The 8,133-nt window shown below is 40.9% G+C and overlaps 3 protein-coding genes across 3 annotated transcripts in view; 1 reads left to right on the forward strand and 2 right to left on the reverse strand.

Annotated features, from left to right (window-relative positions):
• The window catches only part of LOC134197405 (monoglyceride lipase-like), a 1,992-nt gene extending 1,850 nt beyond the window's left edge, over positions 1-142 (forward strand). The window contains exon 7 of the mRNA XM_062666725.1: positions 1-142. This exon is cut by the window's left edge and continues 181 nt beyond it. The gene's annotated coding sequence lies outside the window, so the exon portion shown is untranslated.
• A 2,205-nt stretch (positions 143-2,347) lies between these two features.
• LOC134197340 (synaptophysin-like) lies at positions 2,348-4,697 on the reverse strand. The gene is made up of 4 exons (XM_062666641.1): positions 4,567-4,697; positions 4,135-4,464; positions 2,723-2,896; positions 2,348-2,653 (listed from the first exon to the last, which is right to left on the reverse strand). Exons 1-4 carry the CDS (start codon positions 4,624-4,626, stop codon positions 2,492-2,494), a joined length of 726 nt encoding a protein of 241 aa, XP_062522625.1. The 5' UTR covers positions 4,627-4,697; the 3' UTR covers positions 2,348-2,491.
• Positions 4,698-6,145: 1,448 nt separating this feature from the next.
• Positions 6,146-8,073, reverse strand: LOC134197274 (serine/threonine-protein phosphatase 4 regulatory subunit 2-A-like). The gene is made up of 8 exons (XM_062666563.1): positions 7,957-8,073; positions 7,797-7,881; positions 7,656-7,704; positions 7,466-7,578; positions 7,315-7,408; positions 7,199-7,248; positions 6,521-7,059; positions 6,146-6,394 (listed from the first exon to the last, which is right to left on the reverse strand). The coding sequence occupies exons 1-8, from the start codon at positions 7,985-7,987 to the stop codon at positions 6,339-6,341; spliced, it is 1,017 nt and encodes a 338-aa protein (XP_062522547.1). The 5' UTR covers positions 7,988-8,073; the 3' UTR covers positions 6,146-6,338.
• Between the last annotated feature and the right edge of the window lie 60 nt (positions 8,074-8,133).

Below are 8,133 nucleotides of genomic sequence, written 5' to 3' on the forward strand. Positions count from 1 at the left end.
TCGACGTTGGAGTAAATTAGTAAATTAATTTTGGGTTTGGTTCACGTATTTTGAGTGTCATGGTTTGACGTTGTATGTCATCACACTTACCATCTGTTTACAAATAGAGGAAATACTGATTTGGGTGTAGACATAATATAGAAGCCCCGAGTGTTCTATTGGCAATACATCTTACTACATTATAATCATAATCATAAACAGTGGCTTAGCCAGAGGGGGTGATTAGGGTGTTTGAGCACCCCCTGTGCCTTCTGTCTTGATCACCTCACTGCAACAGACAGTCCATACTCCAAGGCAGGTATGTGCGCATGCGTAGTAAGCCATGCTCTGCAATTTGCTTGACTTTCTTCACATGCCAGCAACACTTGCAAGTTGAAACGTATGTAATATATCGTTTAGATTGATCACCCCTGGTTCGCAATCCTGGCTATGTCACTACAATGGAGGATCACCTTGGCATCTGCTCTTTTTTGAGAAATTGTATATATATGATATTTGTATATACAAGGACTGTCATGCTGTAGTAAAAACAGTGAAGTATGGATCAACATATATGGGCTACTCGGTTAAACTCCATGCAAGCGTATGGGCGGAACATATAACACTAATTTATTATTTATTATTTATTTTTTATTATTTATTTATTATTTATTTATTATTTATTTATTTTTTATTTATCATTTATTATTTATTTATTATTTATTTATTATTTATTTATTATTTATTTATTTTTTATTTATCATTTATTATTTATTTATTATTTATTTATTATTTATATATTATTTATATATTTATTTATTATTTATTTTTTATTTATTTTTAATAAATCTCTATCTATTAAAGTCTGATATGTCTGTCTGTCTGTCTGTCTGTCTGTCACATCAATCACGCCAAAACTGCTGGGCCAATCGCCACAAACCGTGCATGAAGACTGCATTCCACGCCACAATGCAAATGCACGCTTTGGTATATAGATGGTCCCCTCTCGAAGAGTCGACCTCCACGTGAAATCTCGTGATGACGTAACAGCAGTGCGACTTTGAATTTTGACACATACGAACCCCATGCACATGCCATGGAAGACGGTCGATTTCCTGCCGAATGTCTGGGTTTTGCTCTAATATTTTTAGATCTACTGGTGGATCGACTGTATTCTTTGGATGGAAGTGAGTCATGAATGGGACATCTGTTGTTATCTACCAATTGCAAGAAGGCTGCATGTATACACAGGGCATACACGTACAGGCCATAGTATTACTCCCACCTTTCCCAAGTTGTTGCTTCCACACTTCCATCTTCTGGATGAATTAACACTTACTGTTCTGCTTCTGCACAAGCTACGTACAGGAGAGCTGGTGTGTGTGTGTGTGTGTGTGTGTGTGTGTGTGTGAGTGTGTGTGTGTGTGTGTGTGTGTGTGTGTGTGTGTGGTGAGTGTGTGTGTGTGTGTGTGTGTGTGTGCGTGTGTGTGTGTGTGCGTGTGTGCATGTAGATTTTGTCTTTAGAGTAACACACGTGGACCTGCCCTGCAGTGAGATTGTGAGATGGGGCTCCTCAAATACTGAACGACTGGCAAAAGTTAATTTTTACATTTTCTTCGCCTAGGTCGCTACTATCTTGGTGCTAGCGCAATTCCTACCGCCCATTTGGCGGGTGAGGGCTAGTAAGAGTATATAACTATAAATTTGGCATTACAGTTAATAAAATATGTATAATAAATAAAAGATATATAATAAATATAATATATATAATAAATATAAATTAAAATTTTTGATATTTTATATGAGGTGTTATACAATGTATATAAAATTAAATTTGTTTGAAATAAATTGCATTTAATGATGTATATAATATATATAAATGTATAAAAGTTAATATTTTTACACGAGTTACTATAAAGTATACTTAAAATTTAAATTTGTCCTAAACACGAGTGATATTGAATAAATTATACAAAACATGCTAAATTAATATTTTATATCAATTACTATAAACTATATAAATTTAAATTTGGCTTAAATGCAAATTTATTTATAAAATTTAATATAATATTTAAACATTGATGTTTAATATTAAATCATTTAATAAAATATATAATATAGAAAATTTAATATTTTTATAAATTATAAAATATATTAATATTCTATTTATTCCACCTTAACCCTCTCCCCTCAGAAATCATCGCTTGGGCACAGAAATCAACCTCCTCCCCCTTTCTCAAAATAATGTTTACCTCACGTGCCCCCTGTGCCCCTGCCTGGGGAGTAACATGAATACATGTAGCCCAATAGACGAAATTATCAAGACCTGTGAGGCTATTTTATGTCTGACCTCTTGGGATGCAATGTCTGCTTTCATGATCGAGTAGCTATTCACTGTCACAACTCACCGTTTGTGAAAAAATTAAAAAACCAGCTGCAAAACACTAAATGAAACAATAGCTGTATGTCATACAACTATGTATGCCAAACAATTTACGGTCATCGTTGATATCTAGATGTGTGTAGACTCAGGAGTCGGTTCTGCCTCGTCCTTTAGTGTCGATGGGTCGTCGACACCCTCTAGTGTTGGCTTCTTCCACTTGAAAAACGGCGTTTCTTTGAATGTGAACCAGACGTTGCCGGCCCAGAGGAAAAAGTTGAGAAACCCAAAGCACTTCACGTACACAAACGAGATCACCGTTTTACTCATGATTACACAAAATTTGTGAATAGAGATAATTACCACGGCAGCGACTATTCCTGAATAGTTTGGTTTTTCCGTGTTGCAGCTTGTGCTGCCTGAGCAGGCGGCGTTGTAGATTTTATTGATGTTGTCTATGACGCCGTCGGATCCTCTAGCCCATACCCCACCAGCAATGATCCAGAGGAAGGCAACGACGCCTGTTATGGCAAAATCCTAAAGAAAATCAGTTTGGCCTACACACACACACACACACACACACACACACACACACACACACACACACCACACACGCACACACACACACAACACACACACACACACACACACACACACACACACACACACACACACACACACACACACATCACACACCATCTGCTAGCGCCAAAAACGTACTTGGCGGTGGGCATACTTTGACTCAATGGGTCACTTTCATGCATATCAGTAAAGTATGTATGTATATAATAATGTATGTATGTATGTATGTGGCTCAATTGGTTAGAGTGTGCAGTTGGAGATTGGAAACATCCGGAACCTTTGGGGCAGAGTTCAAGTATGGGAGGCCACATACATAAGTTCCCTTGGGCAAGGAACTAACATACAATTGCCTCAGTTGTAATTGTACATACATACATACATACATACATACATACATACATACACACATACAACTAACATACAATTACAACTGTCCAAGCAGCAAGTACATGGTGACTAAAAGTACATATAGTGACTGTTGGTAGCATGGTGACTGTAATCGTAGCAAGTGCCTAGTGACTGCAGTATCTAACCTGGGCCCTAGGGGCTCTTGTAACAAAAAATGTATGTATGTGTGTATGCATGTATTCATGTATGTACGTATGACTGGTAAAGTATGCAAAGTATAGGCATGACAGCCACTGTCTGCATATCAGGACCAGAGTCACTAGACCTAGTTTTGCTTGACCATTACAAGTCGATCGTTCTTGCTTTGACATACCTATACTGTGCATGATAATCAGCAATGGGCGACGTGCCAAAGCTTTACTCGGCGCTGGCTACTCTGGCACTGCAAATAGTGGCCTTAGTGCTGCCCATAGAGTCAGCTAGGCACGTACATTAACAGACAAATAGACACACAAATAGACAGACAAGTAGGCAGACGAGTGGACAGACTGTACTCCTGATTTAGGCACTAAGATGTATGCCCGGAAACCCCGTTTTTAAACCCCTGGCTATGCCCCTTCGATACCTGTGTACACTCAAACCTTACATATTAACTCTAACATCACGCCTACATTCAAAACAGAGCACGCCCACCAACTACTCTCGCGTAGCCAGACCCTCTCTCCGTGCCGGACGCGACGCGCGCGTAAAAGGTTAGCGAGAGAAGGTCTGGCCACGCGAGACCACTCTAAACACATCACATCGCAGCAGAAATTCAACCAAACACCCGATGACAAACATCTCACCACACTGTAGAAAATCTTTCTTCTATACGGGTTCAAACGACATTCCCACAGCGGATAGCAAAGACACATGGCCAGTATGTAGAGAAACGAAATCACGCCCATTGCAACTAGAAACTGCGCATCAGACTGGTAGGAACCACTGACGTCGCCTGCCGTTACATTCCGACCGGTCGCAATTGGCGATGTATTGAACAACTGGTAGTCTCCGGATCCGAATGAGTATCTCACTTTGAAACTGTAGGACACCTCCAAGTCGTTAGTTGTGTGGACGGTAAGCGAGCCCTTCTCGTTGTATCCGGCCAACAAAGCAAAGGCGAGGATGGCAAAGAGCTGAAAAAGAAAGTGTGTGCACACATGCGGACATCGAAAGGAGCATGATGTGTACGTGTTCGGTACGGTCTGCACAACAGTCGCGTGGATGTTTAAGCATACCAGCTCTAGTATCTTGATGAAGCCACGTGGATATTTGAAAATAGAGAAATTGGTCTCCATACTGACACGATCGACTGCGGGCTCGAATCTACGAGTGACGCGGGATACAAATGTGAAAAGGTGTTAAACACCACGCCCCTTTCAATCAGGTCACGCCCTCTATCAATTATCGCGTCACCATTACACGTCACGCCTCCAATTGCTGCTTTTACACTACTGTACTAGAGCTGCCAACTCTCCCGCATTGAGCGAGAGACTCCCGCATTGAGCGGAAGACTCCCGCATTTGGGACCCTTCTCCCGCCTACCCGCATTTGGCATCAAATCTCCCGCATTCTGACCATTGGTACCATTGGTGGGCGTGCCTGTTCTGTGTAACCATGTGTACAGTACCCTTAATTAACTAAGTTACTGATTATGTAATATTCGAATATCTATGTCTAGGTGCCAGCCCCTCTCTCAGGGGGAGGGGCTGGCTATCCTAGACTACCAAGGAGTTGTCTAGTGCTGGAAAAGCGATCGAAGAAGACCACAAACGATAGAATTTAGCAGCGAGAATGTGTACATACCTCGTTCTTATATTTAGTCTAGGCTTTAATATATTTACTAACAGGCAGTAGTACGTACAAGTTCTGTGTATTACATTTGTTGCACTTTGCTTATTTAAGTGTACTATTTATATACTATTTAACACTTATTACAATATGCAATTTATTGATATTAATGCTATGTTAACTCCCGCATTCTCCGCATTTTTCTTGCAAACTCACGCATTTTGATTCAGCTAGGTTGGCAGGTCTGCTGTACTGTGTACACATGTGTATGTACGTATGCATTTGCAAAGTCATGATGTTGCTTTACTGTAACACTGTTGTGGCCATGTTTCTGATTACAGTATTTTATGCTCAGCCTTCGTAGCTAACAATTACCACAAGTGAAACAGCTACGAAATCGAAATCGTAACTGCAGTTCCATGACGACCAAGCCCATTGTGTGATCGCTGCCTATATTATACTGATAACCAACTGCGCATGCTCGATTCCATTTAGTTCCCTAGTACACATATTCGAAATCATGAGCAGAACTAAAATTTACAAAGTCCAGCATATTGTTTAATTAAACAAGTTACGGAAACTCCTTCACTGTGTTTACTAAATATATCAATCTGTGGTACACTCAAACCTCCCTAATCCGGACAGTGTGGGACAGCTACTGTCCGGATGTTTAGAAGCTAACGCGCGTTATATCCTTGGACTCCCAGACCATCTTAATGTAAAGTTTGGTGACCATTCTGCATACAGTATGCGTGTACAGTACATACTTGTGCTACACTGTAATGTACATGTGTGCTTTGCATTACAGTTAAATACGTTACATACGCGCTCTCCTACACTCTGGCACGTGATAGTCAAGACGGTTTGAGAATGAGTGTCTAGATGGGGAGTTTCTTGCCAAAGTGCTTACCCTCAAAGCCCCAAAACCTGATATGCCCTGAGTAAAAGTGTCCAGGTTAGGGAGGTAAAGTGTAATGGCAGTCAGTAACTGATCACGTGACCATCCTTCTCATCCTCCTCACCAAATTCTCCAGTTCACAATATTTTCCCAACTAGATAGTAAACGGATACAATACAGTAACAATGAGCCTTACATCAAAAGAGAGTGCATGACTCCCATAGTGCTAAGTACACAGTGTCGAACTTAGAATATTACGCTAGTCCGTAATAATAATAATACAAACAGAATTTACATGACATGTGCTTGTTTCCTTGCTGGCTACGACGTATCCATTGCTGATACATCGACCTGTTCGAATGGCTTGAAAGCGACATCTAACAAAAAGAAAAACAAAACCACATTGCAGTCAACAAGTTAGACAAAACACACGTACATATTTTCAAAATTTTTCAAAATTTAAATTTAATATTTAAATTTAAATAAATAAATTTGTATCTCACTTGAATGTTTATCGTCGTTATTCCTGTGGGCATTTCCAGTTTTACAACAGTCTCTCTCTTGTCCTCTATCCACACCTAACTCATTATTACACTGTACACTTTCTTCATCTTCCCTTGCCAACACATCCAGCACTCCGTGTTGCTTAACATCCACATGCGTGTTCTTACTGTGCGTCTCTTCATCAAGATCGGTAGTTGAAGACACAGCACACTCATCTGTTCCTTCGATAGACGCAAGAGGTAACCGTTCGTGAGCAATAAGATCAGGTACTTCGATTTTTATCTCATTTCCAACTGATGATGTCGAATCAATGACAGCCTCTGACTCTGTCTCTCTGTCATTGCCGTCTCTTGGATCGCATGGTTTTGCGACTTCTGACTTAGAAACGAGTGGCGTAAGATTGACACTTTTTATGAGTTTACGTGAAGCTTCCGTGTGACTGGGTATCATTGTAGATATCCAGTCTATGTCGGCTCTAGAAGACAGTTTCGGTATCTTCGGAGGTTTTGGAAGTAAGAAACCGTCGTTATCACAATCACTGCAGAATACAGCCGACAAGTCAGCAAACAAATATAATTAAATAGTTAATATCAATCAATACAACAATCAGATAAGATTTGAGATGAACACACACACACACACACACAAGCATCATCCTGGCATTCCTGCCACCTCACCTCACGCCTCCTATCCCACTCAGCTCGATAGTAGTAACAACAAACACATTCTACCACAAAAACACAACACACAATCAAAACCCAACTAATCACCGACCACGCCACAATCCCCTCACCTTCTCCACTCCCCGCAAAAACTTGTCACACTTCCTGTAATGCTTGCAAGGCTCTGTAATCAACTCACACAATCTCTGAAGCGTAAACGGGGCACTAAACAAACGATTACATTTTCTAAACAATCTTAACAGAAAATAAACACATTCGTGCCTCTCAAAGCGCTGAAATGCTTCAAGAATGCGATCACGCATTGACTGGAAGGTATCCGATGAGTCATCGGGATCACTAGTATACGGGCTTCTCTCGTGAAACTCACAGAATACCTACAAACCAACAGGAAATGAAACTACCGATTTCTCCCGCCAAAAGCACCGGAAATATCAGACACCATGACAACCACCTTTTCGAGTGAGCACACCATGAGCGGCTTTAGCAACGACCACGGAATACTAAAAAGGCAAATATAGAATAGCAACACGCAAGCCACACCTCGAGGCCTTCAAGATGGAAGCTGGAACTACACTATTGTACGTACGATTACCTTGTTTCGCCTCTCTTTGCGATGGTCTTCAGTATGTCTTCCATTTCTGGCGAAATTTCCGTTTCTTCGCTGTTTTTCGAGAAGTCTGTGGGGTGAGAAGAGAGGTATGGTTAGGTGGTGGTTGTTGGTCGAGATTGCGGTTGTATGAAACCGTTCTCACTTCGTAGAGATTCGATGAGAGCGTCCGACATGTTGTCACTCTCATCTGCATGCGAACGCGACTGATGGTGACGTCGGCGTGTTGCCGTGCGTTAGTGACACGCAAGTGTTCCTAGAATGCGGGAGTTATCCGGGACTTACAAATTTGCAAAAACGGTCTGGCGTGCCGAGGCTACGT

This window comes from Corticium candelabrum, chromosome 22, assembly GCF_963422355.1.
Source record: "Corticium candelabrum chromosome 22, ooCorCand1.1, whole genome shotgun sequence".
In the NCBI taxonomy this organism is placed as follows: domain Eukaryota; kingdom Metazoa; phylum Porifera; class Homoscleromorpha; order Homosclerophorida; family Plakinidae; genus Corticium; species Corticium candelabrum.

Coding starts and splice junctions, on each gene's coding strand:
- LOC134197340 (XM_062666641.1), bottom strand. CDS start 4,626: ATGGAGACCAATTTCTCTATTTTCAAATATCCACGTGGCTTCATCAAG. Junction 4,465..4,566: donor TCATCAAGATACTAGAGCTG/GTATGCTTAAAC, acceptor TTTCTTTTTCAG/CTCTTTGCCATCCTCGCCTT. Junction 2,654..2,722: donor CAGGAATAGTCGCTGCCGTG/GTAATTATCTCT, acceptor GTGTACGTGAAG/TGCTTTGGGTTTCTCAACTT.
- LOC134197274 (XM_062666563.1), bottom strand. CDS start 7,987: ATGTCGGACGCTCTCATCGAATCTCTACGAA. Junction 7,882..7,956: donor TCTCATCGAATCTCTACGAA/GTGAGAACGGTT, acceptor CTCACCCCACAG/ACTTCTCGAAAAACAGCGAA. Junction 7,579..7,655: donor TGGTGTGCTCACTCGAAAAG/GTGGTTGTCATG, acceptor GTTGGTTTGTAG/GTATTCTGTGAGTTTCACGA.